Consider the following 20237-nt stretch of genomic DNA (forward strand, 5'->3'; position numbering starts at 1 on the left):
ATACAGTGATCTGTCACGACATTGAAGAGCCACAAAACTGTATTTATTGTTTGAATTTCTTTTAAAATGAGTCGATTTAAAAGCTTCTTCTTTGTTCTGCGATGTATTTTTTCACTGCGTGAGAACATGATGTGTAGTGTGAGAGTGGCATTGTTTGTCGGTCATTGCAATAGTAAGTAAGGGCGGACGGGTTTTGCGAACGATCAATTGATTTGACGTGTGATAACTTCAATATGACATTTGCCATGTCAGTCTTTGGATTTTTTTTAAAATTTGGGTTTATAGACTTGAGGACAGACAGACAGATTAGATGGAAAGGGAAAGAGAAAGAGAAAGAGAAAGAGAAAGAGAAAGAGAAAGAGAAAGAGAAAGAGAAAGAGAAAGAGAGAGAGAGAGAGAGAGAGAGAGAGAGAGAGAGAGAGAGAGAGAGAGAGATAGAGAGAGAGAGAGAGACAGACATACAGACAGATGGAAAGATACAGACAGATGGATAGATGGAAAGATACAGACAGATGGATAGATGGAAAGATACAGACAGTCAGACAGATGGATAGACGGAAAGATACAGACAGTCAGACAGATGGATAGTTGGAAAGATACAGACAGATGGATAGACAGAAAGATACAGACAGTCAGACAGATGGATAGACGGAAAGATACAGACAGATAGATACAGACAGTCAGACAGATGGATAGATACAGACGGTCAGACAGATGGATAGATGGAAAGATACAGACAGTCAGACACAGACAGTCAGACAGATGGATAGACGGAAAGATACAGACAGATAGATACAGAGTCAGACAGATGGATAGATACAGACAGTCAGACAGATGGATAGATACAGACAGTCAGACAGATGGATAGATACAGACAGTCAGACAGATGGATAGATACAGACAGACAGACAGACAGATGGATAGATACAGACAGACAGACAGACGGATAGACGGAAAGATACAGACAGATAGATACAGACAGTCAGACAGATGGATAGATACAGACAGTCAGACAGATGGATAGATACAGACAGTCAGACAGATAGACAGATGGACAGATACAGACAGTCAGACAGATGGATAGATGGAAAGATACAGACAGATGGATAGATGGAAAGATACAGACAGTCAGACAGATGGATAGACGGAAAGATACAGACAGTCAGACAGATGGATAGACGGAAAGATAGACAGACAGATAGATACAGACAGTCAGACAGATGGATAGATAAAGACAGTCAGACAGATGGATAGATACAGACAGTCAGACAGATGGATAGATACAGACAGTCAGACAGATGGAAAGATACAGACAGTCAGACAGATGGAAAGATACAGACAGTCAGACAGATGGATAGACGGAAAGATACAGACAGATAGATACAGACAGTCAGACAGATGGATAGACGGAAAGATACAGACAGTCAGTCAGACAGATGGATAGATACAGACAGTCAGACAGCTAGACAGATGGATAGATACAGACAGTCAGACATATAGACAGATGGATAGATACAGACAGTCAGACAGATGGAAAGATACAGACAGTCAGACAGATGGACAGATGGAAAGATACAGACAGTCAGACACAGACAGTCAGACAGATGGATAGACGGAAAGATACAGACAGATAGATAGATATAGACAGTCAGACAGATGGATAGATACAGGCAGTCAGACAGATGGAAAGATACAGACAGTCAGACACAGACAGTCAGACAGATGGATAGACGGAAAGATACAGACAGATAGATACAGACAGTCAGACAGATGGATTGATACAGACAGTCAGACAGATGGATAGATACAGACGGTCAGACACAGACAGTCAGACAGATGATAGATACAGACGGTCAGAGACAGACAGTCAGACTGAAAGAGACAGAAGGAAAGATACAGTCAGACAGATAGAGAGACAGAGACAGATTAGATGGAAAGATACAGTCAGACAGATAGAGAGACAGATAAACAGACAGACAGATAGATGGAAAGATACAGTCAGACAGATAGATAGACAGACCGATTAGATGGAAAGATACAGACAGTCAGACAGAGAGGTAGACAAACTGAAGGAATTGACCTGTTGTCAGATAATGATATCAAATGATACCAACAGCAACACTTTAAAATAGAAGTTTATATGAGAATAAACTGTAGCACTATATCGTAAACACTAATGAAACAGAAACTCCTGTTTCAAGAATTGGAGATGATTGCATTAAACACATGCCAGTCACAAATTTCATAAAGTGCTGGCCAGAGTAAAAAGTACTGGGCCATTAATGTTTGAATGAATTCTGACCAACACAAGTAACTGGTATATTATAATCTTACTCTGTGTTGTTGTCATCTGATTTGTGAGGCATATTCCTGAACACATCTAGCTCTCACACGCACACGCAAGTTTTCATTACTGATGGAAACACACAAAATATTATTTACTCATACAACAATGAATAATTTATCCACGCTTGTCACGTGAATATTCATGAGCACATCAAGAGCAGTGTGCTGTTAGAGAGCAGGTTCTTTTGCGCCGTCAAGACAGACAGTACATGTATGTGTGTGCCGGTGGGTGTGTGTGGGTGAGGAAGGCAAGGGAGGCTCCAGGAAGCTGTTGGAGGGGTCTGACGTTGGATATTGAGTGGCAGAGTATGCCGGAGCACGTCGCAGTCTGGCCGCACACTGACTCACACGATGCAGAAAAGCGAGGGAGAGAGAGACACTGCGGCTGCATCTTAAGCGTTCTTGACCAATCGCGATGCTTCAGAGCTCCTGCTGGTTAAACTGTTGACACACAGCCATCTCTCCTTCTCTCTGAGTCAGTGCTGATTCTCAGAAATCTGGATTGCATGGGAGAGGACCTGACATCCTGTTAATGACTAACTATACTAACTTTTTTAGCAAAAGAAAGTTTGAGAACTGAAAGCGCCTCTTATGAAAGTTAGAGCGACTACGCTTTGCTTTGACGGCCTCTTGAAGCCGGCAGCTGTTAAACACAGGCGATATAACTTCATTTGAGAGGCACAGGATGATCAGGTGACAAAGCAAAGAAAAAAAAACAACACACAGAGAGGATGGGCGGCAGACAGTGATGTATGGCCCAGAGCGGAGGCAGAGGAATAGGTGCGATCAGTAATTGGTGGCAGAGTGCTCTGGGTGGCGTATTTTTGGCTGGTGGGATTAAAACATGCATGAGGAGCTATTTCTGGATGAAACCACTGCGGATTAGGGTCGCCTATGTCTCGCTCTCTCATTGCTTGCTCTCTTTTTATTGCAGAATCGCCCTCGCCCAATCCAGGAGCGTTTCATACTATATGTAATAGCTCCCCCTCCCTGCACCGAGCAATGATTTTATGAATGAATTTTGGAAGGGCGGAGGGTCGGCGCTACTGAGAAGCTAGATGTAAATGGCAAGGTGAGGAGGAGAGACAGACAATGGAGATATAAAGAATGATTGATTAAAAAATAAGCAGCGCGCAGACAAAAACGTGAAAGAAAAAAGTAAAAGCAATGAGGAGGAGGAGAATGGAAAGAAACAGACCGCAGGTTTAAGTCTGAGAGGCAGTCTCGTGCGTGTTGACACGTGACCCCTCCTGCTTCTGTCCTCTATTCCATCACTATTTTCCACCCTTTCACGCTCTCGCTCCCTCTCTCCACCGAGCACTTGAGCACGAGTGCAGCGACGGTATCGTCATGAAGCGCGTCGATGGTGGGGGTGGGGCGGAGGTTCATTCATAACCCTCTCTTTGAATCTCTGTATCTCTTTCAGGTCCTGCAGACAGGGCTCCATCTCTATTGTCTTTAAGTAGGAAACGCAGAGCAGGACGACCTGAACACAGCTCTTATTTTCTTCTGCATGAATGCAAGCAGGACTTGTTTGAAATTGTGAACCTTGAAAATAAGCATCTCTTTTTTAAAAAAAGTAGCAGCAAATGTATTTTGGTGCAAATCTGAAAATGTACAAAAATAGGACATCTGCCTAAAAGGAATAAATGCAATATTTTATGTTTATAATAAAATAAATGAATCTCGAGGTCTTGAATAGTGCATTTATTCTCTAAGTGGCTACAATGAAATCTTGCAGTGCCAGGGACTAGTTTGTTCTTACAATAGCTCAGTAGAACAGCCCGGAAACTTGTAAATGTGGTTTTTTTTTTTGTCCCCCAGTGGACTGATAAAAACCTGAACACCATTTTTGTGTGAAATGTGCATCACATTTTATGTTTCTTTTCAGGCAGCAAACAAATCATTATTCATCATTTTCATAAAGCTCCTTTCCTTCCACTGAAAATGAACTTTTATACTGTCCTGACCAGGTCAACTCCCATATGGTGTTTGAAATTAATCATTCAGATTTAAACAATCATTGGACAGGGGGGAAAAGTAAAAAATAAACAACAGAAACTCCTCAAGGTCCTTGTCAAAAATGAGGAATTATAGACATAGGAAATTTGTTTCTAATAAATACTATGTTCGACAATGCAAAATATTCCAATACTATCAATGCAGAAGTTTACAATATATTTTTCCCCAAACATAATTCTTAACAGTATCCATCTGTTTCCCCCCACTTCCCTCTTTTTCTTTGCAGGTCTCTATATTTTCCTGAAATGTGTGTATTTCCCACAGCGTGTCTCAATCAAATGAGAAACACCTGTTCTGCAGCAAATATCATTACTCTCCATTTACTGAGCAATAACTCACCACTCCTTCAATTTCCCCAAGCTTTCCTCTCTTCCTTTTCCCTTTCTCCGACCCTTCGATTCCCTCCATCCTGTGAAAAGCTTGTTTTTGCATTTCATTCGGTCAGCAAGGAGAACTCTGTTAGTTTCTAAGCTAAAATAAAGTTATTTACATAATTATGCTTAATTTTTACTTTTAGTTATTTAAGGCACTGACATGATTTGACTCTTAATGAAGCACTGTTTTATTTTTCACACGGAGAACGATAAATGATTGATGCATTGAAAGGGGACTATTGTGAACAAAGCTAGTTTACAAAGCCTGACGGTCTAGCTGAGCCTTCACAACTGTGCAGCACACACATGGGCTGTCAGTATGAGCAATGTGACAGATTCGGGCAGCTGGATTGATGACTGAAGCAGACATTGAGGGGAAAAAAGAGGAGACAGAGATGAGTTTACCTTTAGATAAGTGTGTTGGTCTGAGACACTGTGAGGTTCGGCGTGTGTGTTTCTCTGAGCCTGAGTGAAGAGAAGGCATTGTTATTCATTTGTGCTGGTCCTTCCTATTCAGTCCAGCATATACATCACACGGGAACTAAACACGTCTTAAATCAAGACACATACATCTGTCAGCGTTCACACAATGCAGATCACATTACACTGACACGGAGAACAGTAAATCACAAGGCAGACACATAAAATGAGATCACTATGAGGTGGCTGTGTGACACAAATGAGATGGCTCATCTCGGAAGCAGGAAGTTTACTGACATTATCTTTTGGACTATTTCCTTGCAACCTCAGCTGTGGACATTACCTCAAAACAGGAAAGATCAATAGCATTTCAAAAAGAGATTAAAAAAAGAAAAAAGTATAGTAGTTTTATAAAGGATTTTAAAAAATACAAATAAAATAAAATAAAACTATTTACAAATAAATCACCATGTTCAGCATTAGAAAAAATTATAAAATTTAAAACTAGTGCTGTCAAATGATTAATTGCATCCAAAATAAAAGGTTTTGTTTACATAGTATGTGTGTTTACTGTGTATATTTATTATGTATATAAATACACATACATGTATATATTTAAGAAAAATATGTCACGTTTATATATTAAATATATTTATATATGATATAATTTATATGAATATAAATGCATATGCATGTAAACATTTTCAAAATATATGCTGTATGAGTGTGTATTTAATATATATATATATATATATATATATATATATATATATATATATATATATATATATATATATATATATATATATATATATATATATATATATATATATACACACACACACACACACACTATGTAAACAAAAACTTATTTCAGATGCGATTACAGTACTAATTAAAACAAAAATCTATTGATTTGCCAGATGGTTGCAGTCATGTTTATCTGCATCAATAATGCTCATTATTTGCATATTTATTATCTGCATCAATAAAATACACACATACACTAGCATTTAAAATTTAGGGTCAGTAAGATTTTTTTTTAAATGTTAGTAATTTATGTTCTAATCAAATACAGTAAAAACTAAACATTAAAATGTCAAAAATGTTCTATTTTGATATATTTTAAAATTTAATTTATTCATGTGATGGCAAAGCTGAATTTCGAGCAGGCATTGCTAAAGTCTTCAGTGTCACATGATCCTTCAGAAATAATTCTAATATGCGGATTTGGTTCTCAAACATTTCTCATGTGAAATTTCTCTTTTCACATTATTAATGTTAAAAATAGTTCTGCTGCTTGATATTTTTGTAGATAGTTCAAAAGAACAGTATTTATTCTAAATAGAAATCTTTTGTACCATTATAAATGTCTGTCACTTTTGATCAATTTAATGTGTCCTCGCTAAATAAAAGTAAAAAACAAAACAAAAAAAACCCACACAATTTACTGACACCCAACTTTTGAATGGTAGTGAAGTAGTCAGACATTGCGGATCAGCTAACTCTATAAGGTTTTGGTGAAATGCTTTATGCTAGATGTTTTGCTACAGAAAGAGACAACATTTCTCATTTGAAAGTTTGACTGTTTCATCAAGATTTCACTCACTGCATGGCGTGCTCTGGTGAGACACGAGGTGTGAAAAAGACAGGATGGGCTGTAGATGAGTGCTTCCTGTGCCACCATCATCCCTATCCTCTGCTTTCTCCTGGTCTGCCCAGACCACACCCCTCTCTCTATGCACCAGCCGCTCCAGCTCCTCCCACTCAGCGTCATCTGTGGCAATGCTCGCGGCCTTCAACGCCAGGTGCTGTCGACGGCAGGTGGACAGCAGGGCGTTCACCAACCTGACAGGACAGGTGGAGAGCAAGTGTGGTATAGCTGAATTATACAGATGGAGGCATTTACATTGCAAATTTCTAATTTCTAATTAATCTTTATAACACAAAGAACTTTCTACAAAAAACCATCCAGAACATATAAAAGAATGCATGGTTTCCCACAAACACATAAGTTCAAGGTGACTAAGCTCAAAATTATGAAACCTGGTGCAAAACCTCTATGAGTGTTGACTCATACTTGTGCGTGTGAGCGTTTTCCTGGTCTTGAACACTGATGAGGTGGCTTATGTGCTCAATGTGTTGCTGAAGGTCAGTGATCTGCAGCTGCAGCTGATGGCAATGTAGTTCCCTTTTCAGCTCCTTTATACAGAAACACAAAGAAAAATGCAACAATAATTGCAGCAACCAGTAGCTCCATCACCATCCCCTTGATATTAATACTACTGCTAAGCATATCAACGTCATGCTTTCAATAGGACATACAGGTGGGATGAAATTGCAATCTAGTTAAAATAAACAAAAATGATATTTGATCTTTTCATTTACATGCACCACAATAACATCAATATACTCAGCAATACATTTAATAAATAGCAATAAAATGAGTATTTAGTTGAATATGTTTACCAAAACATTTTAATTAGGTCTCAAATTAATGTGCTAATTTATGAAATTAATTAAAAAGGAAAAGTAACAGGTTTACGTTATACAATATGGAAAAAAATGGACTCATTATTTTTAAGTCTATTCAATTCTTTTGTAAAACTAACATATTTGAAATATTAATTTGGGGGCTGTACTAAGCAAATATTGATTTGCAGTTAATTTGCATCATTTTGTTTATTTAATTGACATTCATAATTTTTTATAAATTAAAAATTTAGATTTTTGAGTGATGATGCCAACAAAGCTGTTATGAATTCATTGAAATAATTTAAGCTTCTTTGAAAAAAAAAAAAAAAAAACACTATCAAATTTAATTTTGCTACTGAAGTTTAAATCAGATATGCTTATGCTCTCTAAAGTAACAAAAAAAAAAAAAAAAAAAATCAACTCAATGACAAGCTATTTATGAAAGCCAAATATCATACATTAAATCAAACAATATTGACAATTCATTTTACACGGTCAACACAAACTACGCATATAGCATAAATCACAGGTAGGGACAGTCTTCCATCTATTAGATGGCAAATTTTAAATAGAATATCAAGCTCAGGAGTCACTGTCGTGGCTTTCTGGGTGAGGAAGAGAACGACGAGATTAAACCACCTCATCTATGCGCTATAATGAGAAAGGCAACATAGGCAAGACACTACAAAAATGATGAAACTGCTTAGATGTTGTTTTTAGTCTAGCTTCTTGTTTTCTTTCTGTCTCACTGAAAATGCACCTTCTGAGGAGTCTTCTACCCCCTCTGACGCAAGAAAACGCAAAACAGCACAGCACAGAACATTTGATGGGCGGGTGCGTCACTACTCCGTTCTACTTCCAGGAAAAGAAAACAAACAAAAAAAAAACACGAGAGCAAAAAGAGAGCGAGAAAAGAGGTGTGGATTTAGGTAAGCAGCTGTAGGGAGTGATGAAGGAAAAGCATTGATTTTTCTTTTATTAAGACATCCTCCGGTGGGGAAATGGAGAGAGGAGCTAAAAGGGGGGGTGAGAGAGACACGAAAATGGTCAGTGTGTCTATCAAAAGGCCACAAATGAGGGCAAAAACAAAGATTACACTTTGCATGTTTTTTTATTTTATGATAAATGTTCGCCTCATACAATGTACATGCAGACTGATTAACTGCGTGCATGGCTGCATAATATGTCATTTGCTTCCGAAAGATTTCACTGCCAAATTAACAAAGGCTCAGGTATATTAAGATATAGAGTTGCAATTTATGCCAGTTCTTCCAGAAGATAATACTAGCCCTCTTTAAGTGTATTTGGCTGTCTGATGAGCTGAAGAAGAGCTCTGCTAATCAGGGCCTCTGAGGATCATGTCTGCCTCAGACATCACAACACTGCAGACTAGCACCCTAGAGCTCCAATGCTCGGGTAGAAAACATGAAAACATTCAATAATGGCATTTCGAAAGGCATAACAGGCCAAGGCTGTCCACTCCGGGACTGAAATGAGCCCTCAAATAAAGAAATATCACGATAAGCTGAAGGACAAAAAACAAAATAGATCTGATGCAGGGGTAGGCGGTATGACAAACTCTTATATCACGATATACAATACAGCTATTTTTGCTGCAAATTCATACTCACAATGTTTTATATATTACATAAACAACAAGTGCTGTCTATCTTCCAAGAGTCTACTAACTTAAAATTATTATTATTTTTTTTTTTTTGGAGATAACCCTGAAGGTAAGATATTCAAAACAGATGAATGATAAATCTGGCCATCAGCGCAAAAGCATTTTCAAATTAACAAAGTACTTCATAAAGTAATCAAATAATTTATTTTTTTAATAAAAAACATGTCTCTAGACCTTTCTATGTGAACATCCCCTTACACTGCCTACACCAGATGCAAGCGGCATGACAGTGTCAAAATTAAATCGCTCTCATTACAATTAACAATGCAGTCTACACCAGAAGTGCATGTCTGTGATACATTTTGGAGTGTGTGCTAAAGTTTTGTTATTTGAGTATAGCAGAAACTTTACTGGTTGACCACCACCACATGTATACTGCCCATGCAGCCCTAATCTGAAGTAAAAGCGACCCAGCCCTAACCTCTGGAGAATGTCCTTCTTGTCCAAGGAGCTTCATCTCGTTTTCCATGCGGTGAAGCCATCCCTCGTTCTCCTGGAAGTGCTTTTCACTCTCCATCAAGCGTTTGTGCAAGTGCTCCTGATGAGACTTCAGCGAGGCCAGTTTACGCTCATACTTACAGGTGGCCTAAAAGAAATGATGACTAAGTCAGGGATCACACACACATACTGAACAATGAATTTCTGTAACTTTTCCAGTCGTTTATCATTTATAGACAACAATTTCTAGCTAAAAAGCACATTTTGAGCATGGCAAGAGGAAATTTTTATAACGTACAATACCAAACAAGTCTCTTATGCTTACCACGGTTGCATTTTTTAGATCAAAATAGTAATATTGTGAAATTATTACAATTTAAAATACAAAAATACAATTTTTTTTATTTAATATTTCTTGAACTGTAATTTATTCCTGTGGTGGCACTTAGTCACATGATCCTTTAAGAAATCATCTTAATATTTTTTTTTTTTGTGTTGTAACATTAGAAAACGTCATCAACTTAATACTATTTGCTGAATTAAAAAAAAATTCTTACAAAAAACAAAACCACAATAAAATACATTACTGAAATCACTAAGTTTTAAACAACCTTGTGTGTGTATGGATCAGTGTTGTTACCCGTTCGGCCCTGTTGTCAGGGAAGAAGATCAGACTCTGCTGATGCCACATCTCCCTGTGTCTCATAGTCAGCCTGTTTTCATTCAACTGCTTCTCGATGTTCAGATGTTCTTTACGGACCTGCAGACGTGCAGCAAACACGCTGCGCAGGGACTCAGACATCCTGCAAAACACAAAAGACATTGTTCTATTCTATCTCTATTCAGTGGATGCCACTCTCACTTTCCCTCTCAAGTTCTGCATTATAGAAGTTGAATGGTAGTTAATGTATACGCTCCCAAACACAAAGGCGGCACTTCACTATGATTTCTAATCCACTTAAAAAAAAGGTTTCAGAACTTTGGCACAGAGAGCACTGCACTGCTCCTGACCTTTAAGGGGTCATGTGCTCATAGGGACCTTGGTTCGAGTGCAGCTTGGGTCATGTTAAAGTCCTCTATCCTTGCACCTTACTGTCAATTTCCTCATTATACTATCTGCTAAATATATATATAAAAAAAAAGAAAAAAAGTGCAATAGAATAAATGGAATATCATGGTTTAAATTAAATTATTGACTCAACATCAGTTAATAACGAGTAAAGACAAACATGTGCATAGTAATTCAATTACAATCAAAGCGCAGAAAAATGTATCAAGCCAGATGCCAGTCTTAATCATCTAGTTTAGCTCCTGAGAACAGTATTGTTTAAAAGTCTGGGGTCTGCAAGATTGTAATTTTTTTTAATTAATACTTCTATTCAGCAAGGATTCATTAAATTGATTAAAAGTCATAATAAAGAAAATTGTATTTCAAATAAATTCTGTTCTTTCAATCCTAAAAAAAGGAATCAATTTCCACAGAAACATTAAGCAGCTCAATTGTTTTTTACACTAATGATAAAAACTGATTCTTGATCAGCATTTTAGAATGATTTCTCAAATATCATGCAACACTGAAGACTGAAAATTCAGCTTTGCCATTACAGGTATGACTTACATTTTAAAATGTATTAAAATAGAAAATAGAAAATCTCTTAATATTTCAAAATATTTTACTAATACTTTGTTTATAATCAAATAATTGCAGCCTTGGTGAATATGAGAATACTTAATACAAACTCAAACTTTTGAATGGTAGTGCAAGTCGCATTGAGAAAAATATGAAGCATACCCGACAGTTGGCTGAGAATATAGTTCACCTTACTGCAACTTTTTCTCTTCTATTCAATATAGGCCTTCATGCTCCCATTCAAACACATATTCTCCACTGAGAGCCTTCAATACTCCAACACAGCCTTTTGCAACACTGCATACGGCTCCTCAATGAATGCTTTGAGCTAACACCTGAACTGTGTGTGGGCGGTATTACTTTTGACTTAAAAAAATAAAAAATAAACCTTTGAGAGAGAGAGAGCGAGAGTGTGCAGAGGCTGTATTTGGGGGCATAATGTTGGTGCAGCGCCGACACTGCCAGACTCCTGCATTATTAATGCGGGCAGGAGCGCACCGCTAAGCACCTCTCCCCCTCTCTCGGCAAGTTGTGAATTCTGATGCCGGTGAATGAAACAAGTAGTGAGACTCATTCAGCTTTTTCCCCTCCTCCTTCCCCCTCATCGTCCCTCCCACCCTTGCCATTTTCCCTTTTTCTCTCCTCCCTCTGCCTGTCCTTAATTTTCTCTCTCCCATCTATGGATGCTGCGGCGGTTTTTGCTGACGAGAACCACACACACATAAAACGGAACAATTGAATCTAGAGGCTGACGGGTGGGGCGTGTAGCAAAAATGTGATACATTTCTTGTCCAAAATAAGCAATAAACCACCCCCCCAAAAAAGGAAAGGGGAAAAAAATTGAAAAATTAAAGAAACAAAGGAAAACACAAAGCACTCTCCACTGGACCTGATAAAAAATGTAGAGGTAAGGAGACCTCCACCATGGTGTCTGGCTTTGTCCTGTGTACTCTTACTCATGAATAATCGAGGTGTATTCAAAGTTTCAATGAACAGCGTTAAAGAGCTGCACATCACACATGGCATAAAATAAACAACATCTAAAACAAAAACACAGGTCTCAAGACGCATGCTGGTGCCTGCAAATAGAGTTTGCGGTGTCGTATGAGTGCACACTTTTGGACTGAACGTAGACACAAGTGCTGCTTACTTCTCAAATTCGGCTCTCCTCTGGACAGGGATTGGATTAAGGCCAGGAACCTCCACCTTCCGCTCTTCGTACTCTTTGAGTTTCTGTTTCAGCATGACAATCTGCAAGCACACACACTCTCATTAGACAAGCTAGTCTCATGTGGATAAGACCCATCTCACCTAACAGGAGAAGCAAACCAGATTTACAAAGTAAATAGTTCCACATTAAGACGTAATTAAGGATGAGATTCATTGAGTCTTCATTTTTACCTCAGCTTTCTGCTTTTCACAGATGACAGCATACTGGCCAATGTGACTGTCCAAGCTCATCACGTTACTCCTCAGCTGAAAAACAGGGAGAGAGAATCAGAAATATGATCTATATTATAATGATGCTTTGATACGATCTTTGGACGTGGTGAACTCATAGGTGATCTGAGGCATGTTGTTGGTCGGGGGACTGCTGAAGCTGCGCTTATGTGTGTAGGACTTACAGTGGATTTGATCTCCTTGGCGCGGTTGGCATATTTGAGAGTGTTGTGCGTATCTTCATAGGAGAGCGAGGACGGGCTGACGTTCGCGATCATCACAGTTCGGCAGTTTCCACCGAGAGAGTCTTTGAGGAGCCGTGTCAGCTTGCTATCTCTGTAAGGAATGTGTGTCTTCTTACACTGAGAATAAAAAACAAACCAAAGCAAAGAAAAATCAAATTCAAGAATATCACAAAAGAATGTCAACAGTAGGGGTGTGCGATATTGAAACATTTGTAATTTTTTTTTTACAACAATTAGACGATATGTTGCAGTGTGTATATGGTGCTGATATCTGACTACCGTGGACAGCTGCAGTTTTTGATATTCTTCATATTCTGTGTGGTCAGTTCACATCAGTGATTAATTAATATTTTCATTTGTTTCAATTGATTTTTACCTTTTAATAAAGCAATTTTTTTCTAAAAGTGTACATCTTTTGAGTCAAATTGTTACATTTAATCAGTCAATTAAGATAACACACATTTAGGCTGTTACCAAACAAACCAGAAACCAGTATCATCAAAATTAATCTTTGCAGAAGTTGCTTCTGAAGTGGCATTTAGATGCATTTACACACTATTTAATGCAGCTCAGAGGGACATGGAGTGCTTTAACCAGTTAGAAATGCATACATTTTTGACATTTTAAACATAAAACACTGAATACTGATATTTAAAATTATTTTTAAAAATGAAAAGAGACTTTAAATGTGAAATTAAAACCGCTGTTAATAAGGGAGTCATTGCGACTGAACCGAATCATTTAACGGTTGATTCATTCAGGAACAAACACCTTCATGTTGCTCAGAGACGCAAAACAGTGCTGTGGCTTTTTGGAATTATTGTTTGTCGACGAAATGGAGCAAAAACAGGCAATATAGTGTCTAAAACGTCTCTTAATATTAACTTATTGTTTATTGAACTGTTGTATTAAATCAAGATTACATTTGTAATCATGTTTATTTTTAGAAGAAAAAACGGCATGAAACAAATATATACATTTTCTGCCCCCATATCTTGAATTTTGCGATCATTCTTAATGCATTTTAATAGACTGAATCATGCAGTGAAAGAACACACTCTAAATGCGCACGTGCACTGTTTAACCAGCTTCATCATCACCTAGGCTAATGTAAGCATGCACTCCTTAGGTGTTTTGTATGGTTTTAGTAAAATACTCGATATTGTCAAATTGCACATCATTAAAACAACAATTACGATATTATCGCAGACGATATATATCGCACACCCCTAGTGAACAGCACACAAGAAACAATGACTGAAAAATAAAACTGATACAGCCTTCTAAAACTCAGCAGAGATTACATGATTAGGCGTAAAATTTCATTTTAGGCTGTTTCTAATACGAGTTTACATTTCATTTACAATGGATCCCCCACTAAGTTTCACCTTAAAATGTCACTAACAATCCAAGACAAGCTTCTTTTTTTAATGCAAGTCTATGGAGAATCTTTGCATTTCGATAGTTTTAAAAGCATTTTAAATAGGAGTTTAACACTTTAGTGGGCAGCCAATGCTGCGGCGCCCAGGGAACAGTTGGGGGTTCGGTGCCTTGCTCAAGGGTCTCACCTCAGTCGTGGTATCAAGGGTGGAGAGAGTGTTGGTTATTCACTTCCCCACCTACAATCCCTGAGACTTGAACCCACGACCTTCAGGTTACAAATCCAACTCTCTATCCATCAGGCCACAACTGCCACAATGATTTTTACAAAGCTCATCATTCTGAGAAGAGAGACGTGCTCTGATTGGCCAGCTATCCAGTGCATTGTGACTGGCCGAATACCTCAAGCGCGAGACTGAAATGTTACACCCCCTTTACTGTATTGTGATGCCGTGTCCCGGCAACTTAACCACTGATTTCTAGTTGTGTCCTCTTTTGGAAGCCCAAACAAAGTACTTTCGCTTTCACAATGAAACACAGTGTCTCCAGGACATGGCGCCGGCGACAGCAACAATACTACAGCGAAAATTCATTGCGTATACATTTGGGCGGTGTTTTGCAAATCTCCCCACACCGTGACGTAGACATGTGGGGGCGTGTTTGAATGAGCCGTTTTAGGGGGCGTGGTCGAGTCATAACTTTTATAAAGAATATCTCTTTGGTTTTGAGACTTTAGTCTTTGCAATTTCAGGGATCTTATGTATGCATGAACAGCTCGTAACACTCCAAAGAGAAAGAAAAACTTGAAATCACATCACCTGAACTAGTTTCCCAAAGGCCGTTACAGAAATGCGGTTTGAAACAGCTCTCAGTATGCTACGTCACAAAATTAAATAACCAATCACATCAAGGGATAGATTCCTAGCATATCCCTCTCTCCATTTATACAAGCGCGGCACACAGAGATCGCAAGCAAAATATTCCAATAGGATTACCAGCACAAAACCAAAAATAAAATAGAGCAAAAAAACCCATGAAGTCGTGGCTTAACGTGAATTTTGAACCGCTAACTTGAATAATAACCCACGGCAACAGTGTTAAAGTAGCCCGGAGTCAGACCCACCTCTCCCGCATTGGCAGCCGCACTTCACTCATGGGCACGAATTAAGAATCACAAACTTGGCTGCATTCGAGTCTTCAAGGCATTTTGAGTAAGTAACTTTAACGACTGTTACAGTATCCACACTGTAGTTGTCCGCTAGTAAAAAACTGTTTTATTAGTCATTATCTGTGGATTAGGAGGCCCTGGCTGGTGTGACTGAGTAGAGGCGGGGCTAATTTGTATATTCAGAATCAGAATGAGCTTTACTGGCCAGGTATGTTTACACATACGAGGAATTTGTTTTAGTGACAGAAGCTCCACAGTGCAACAGAAAGACAGCAAAAGGACAGGACACAGATAATAAAAGAATAATATACAAATAGGCAATGTACAAAATAGCAAAAACACAACATATAATATAGACAATTGTGTGTGTACAGGTCTGATATGTGCAAATTTGAAATGAAAAAAAAAAAAAAAGTATGTGTGGTGAATAAATGTATAATAGAGTTGTGTGTTCCATGTTTAGTGTCAAGTGTTCATGAGATGGATTGCCTGAGGGAAGAAACTGTTCCTGTGTCTGGTTGTTCTGGTTCTCAGAGCTCTGTAGTGTTGACCAGATGGTAACAGTTCAAAGAGAGAGTGTGCTGGATGTGAGGGGTACAGAATGATTTTACCAGCCCTTTTGCTCACTCTGGATAAGTACAGTTCTTGGAGAGTGGGGAGGGTTGTACCAATGATTCGCTCAGCAGTCCGGACAACCCTCCGTAAGTCTTCTGAGGTCAGATTTGGTAGCTGAGCTAAACCAGACAGTTATTGAAGTGCAGAGGATGGATTCATAGATCCTCGTATAGTAAATGAGGCAAGGGTGTAGAGTACAAGCTATTTTAAGACGTGAGAAAATTATTTTCACAGGAAAAAACATTTAAATGTAATTTTGATGATCAAAGATGAGTTTTAAGGGATACAATTTCAGACTACAGCAAGCCAAGCATTACAGATTATGAATATTGAGTAATTCAGAGATTTTACATTTCAAAACTTGCGAGATGAGCCAATTTTGCTAGCGAAAACACTACATTCTCACTTCTTTCAGTAAATTGAAATATTTTTTTAAAAATTTTTAGAATAAGGCAGCAAATAACAATGATACAGACTGACCTTCTAACACATCCTAACAATCATTTTTGTCTCAAGATTTGTCTCATCTCAACAGCTTCATGCTGTTAAACATGTTCAAACAGCCAATTGGCACTCTGTCTTTCATCTCGCTGGCCTGTCTGACCCACAAAAGAAAGCATTCACAAACTGATGGTCTAATTAATCTCAGGATCTAGTGACTGATACACAGTCCATATCTCAGCATCCGCAAAAAAACATCAAAGCCAAGTTTCCACTTAGCCGATGTGGAACAGTTAACATACATGGAGAATGACATGCACAATTTACCAACACAAACACAGGGGAAAATAAAGCAGTCAGGGGAGTGAAATGTGGAAATGTTGTATATCTGATCTCGTCCAGCTGATGTCCCAAACTATAGCCTACATCTGGACTGTGTATGGGCTCATGTTTTCATTATAGTTTTGAATCAAGTGGTGGCCTGCTGGGAACCTCACAAACTCCTTTGCAAAAGGGTGAAATAAAGACCGTGGCCCACTTTTCAGTCGTTTTCTTGTTCTCTGGTAGGAACTGCACTAAGAAAGCGGGCATTTTCAGTGATAAAACACCAGCTTATGTAACCTAAAAAAAACATACAAGTAGCACCATCATGATAGCTAGTCTGTGAAAAATCACATTTCAGAAGGCAGCATGTTCTCTCTGTTGGCACGACTGTGTTAGCAGTGCGTGTGACTGGCCTCCCAGGAGAACATGGGTAAGGAGAGCCGTCTGCGTGACAGGTTAATTTATGCGGATGGCATGAAAACAATACCTATGAAGCTGCCTGTGGAGGGGCCCAGAGACAGGGACAAACCTCCTCACCTTACACACACACACACCAGCCGAAACACTTCGGCATCAAACGGCAAATACAAAAACCACAGAAGACACAACACAAACACGAAAGCACATAAACAAATCAAAAAATCCCTAAAACAGAGCCAGAACAACAATGAATGAGATCATGACTACAAATACAATCAATTTACAAGAAAAAAGAACATGCATCCGGCTTTAGCAGACAATAAACAGAAAGAGGGCTTGCACTTATCAAGTACTAAGATAACTCAAGTGAACATGAGGTTGTTGACCAATCCCATATTTATGGGTCACCGGCTTGTTAAGATTCAGCTGTACTACAGGACAAAACAAAGATGTACTGCATGCTGAATAACTCCAGACAAAGCAAACGAGTAAAACAAAACAGAACTGCCTCGCTCTATTTTGCTCTTCAGTAAAATAAACACAAACAAGCCTGCAACTGAGAAACTTGGACATGTGCAAGAACAAGTAAACTCATCAAACTCACAGTACTTCATCGCTGAAAACAAACGTTTGAGAAACAACAGCTACAATAGTTATGCACGCACATGTTTGTGGGAGCAGTCAATCCTTTATCACCGTACAATAACATTCAAAATTTTGGGGTCAGTAAAGACCCGTTCACACCAAGGATGAGAACTATAAAGATAATATTAGCATCCACACGAGTGGACGATATCATCTGTTTATTCTAAGCACATGCTCAGCTGCTGCTTTAAATTCTTGAGCTCGTGATAGTAGGATTGATTCTGATTGGGTGTCAATGATTTTATCTTTCATCAGCTGGAAAAAAAATTGTTCTGGAAGGGATTCCACTGATATCGTTTCTCTGTGCCTTTATTGTTATAGATGTGGTGTGAACTCTGCTATTCCTTAATATTGAGAACAATTTTTAGAACTATATCTTTATAGCTATGGTCCTTGGTGTGAACAAGCCTTAAGAAATTAACACTTACTACACAAGGATGCATTAAAGGTGCCATTGAATGCATTGATACAGTATTTTAAATTGTTCTCTGATATCTACACAGAAGGTATGTGGCTTAGGTAAGGGCAAAAAATCTCCAGAAACGATTTTACATGTCCATTTACAACCCTAGGATTTCTCCCTAGAATGAAACGGTCTGTTATTGACTTATTTGGCAGGGTCATGAATAATAATGAGCTCTGCTCTGATTGGCTGTTTCACAGTGCTGCTCAATGTTGAGCTCTGCTCTGATTGGCTGTTTCACAGTACGGCTCATCAGCAAGAAGGAAGCACAGGGAGGAAAATATATATTTAAATACTTTCTCTCTCAGTTATATCGTCGGGTAATTATACTGTATATAAAACGCGGGCATCAGGGAGCCGTTATTAATATGCGAGACATTGAAACTGCTTTTGAACGATCCATTGATCGCGTTATAGTTTCACTTTCAAGAGACGCGATCACACAAACTATGTTTACATTATGGAGCAACAGTACTTACCACACATTTCACAAGATCAGATGCTTGTCAGTGGTGCTCAGGATCTGTAAGTCATTCGCCATCATCCTCATCTCTCCTTACTGAGAGTGAAATCTTATGTACTGTAACAGGCTACCGCTAGCAAGGAGCTAACCATGTCCCTTTAGTGGCTCGCGTTATTTGCTTTCTGTGCCTTTCTGAATACAGACACCAACCCATCCCTGCACTTCACACCCCCTGCACGGCCTGGAACATAAAATTTATTTTGTTATTTTCGCTGTTGTCTGCGCTTGTTTATTTACAATACCTGCAGAGCTTCTGATGGTTCGGCCGGCTTAGAACAAGGGCGGGTTTATGCAAATGTTGGGGGCGTAGTGATCCCGACTGTTGCTTTACAGTCGGTGTTATGTTCTGATTCGCCTGTTTTTCAGTGGTCTTTTTTAATCACGAGATTTACATATGAAGGAGAAAACTATGGTGTTTGAGGCTCACTGTATGTCATTTCCATGTACAGAACTGTTATTATTTAAATATGCCAGGGTAAAGACAGTTTTTCATTCTATGGCACCTTTAAATTGATTAAGTGTGATACTATTTTTCTATTAAAAAAAATAAATCCTTTTCATTTTTAACTTTCCATCCTCAAAGAATATCAGTTTTCAAAGACAATAAGCAGAACTGTTTTCAACATTGATAATTTTTTTAAACACCAAATAAGCATATTAAAATGATTTCTGAAGGATCACGTGAAACTAACTGGAGTGACGTGTGCGCACGCACACACACACACACACACACCCTTTGCAGATGTTCTTGTTCTATCAATCTCAGCCAGAGATACAGGAGACCTGAGTCACCACAATCATATTTTTAGTGCGAGTTCATTTGATGTGCACTGCATGGACTGAAATGCAGTCAAACACTGGTCATCTATTGTGTCCTTGACATGCGTATGGAATAAGGCACATACTTTGTTGCGCTATCACCAGTGATAGGATTTCCAACATCTCTCAGGTTATGAAAAATGTCAGAAAACTGTAGTATTGTGTGGTCGGAGAAGGAAACAAAGACATTAAGTTTTTAGGAGGAGGAGAACAAGAAAAACTAATTGGACAAAACTGGCTTAATATCAAAGTGTCTAAAAACAGCAGGAGTTGCTTGAAATTGTTTAGAATTAAATCCATAAAAAACAACAAAATCTTCATATTTGTGTTTTTGCTGTTGTGTGTCACTATGGTTACAGACATTA

General features: G+C 38.4%; 1 protein-coding gene across 1 annotated transcript in view; it reads right to left on the reverse strand.

The window, feature by feature from the left end:
• The window catches only part of LOC306842563 (kinesin-like protein KIF18A), a 35001-nt gene that overhangs the window by 8937 nt on the left and 5827 nt on the right, over positions 1-20237 (reverse strand). Inside the window, exons 8-15 of the mRNA XM_079373503.1 lie at positions 13015-13191; positions 12791-12865; positions 12540-12640; positions 10400-10562; positions 9743-9907; positions 7243-7364; positions 6772-7010; positions 5148-5207 (exon numbers count right to left, since the gene is read on the reverse strand). Of these exons, the coding sequence (XP_079229629.1) occupies positions 5148-5207; positions 6772-7010; positions 7243-7364; positions 9743-9907; positions 10400-10562; positions 12540-12640; positions 12791-12865; positions 13015-13191 (1102 nt within the window). The remainder of the gene's footprint in view (positions 1-5147; positions 5208-6771; positions 7011-7242; positions 7365-9742; positions 9908-10399; positions 10563-12539; positions 12641-12790; positions 12866-13014; positions 13192-20237) is intronic.

The sequence above is a fragment of the Barbus barbus genome (genome assembly GCF_936440315.1).
Source record: "Barbus barbus genome assembly, chromosome: 1".
NCBI classification, from domain to species: Eukaryota; Metazoa; Chordata; class Actinopteri; order Cypriniformes; family Cyprinidae; genus Barbus; species Barbus barbus.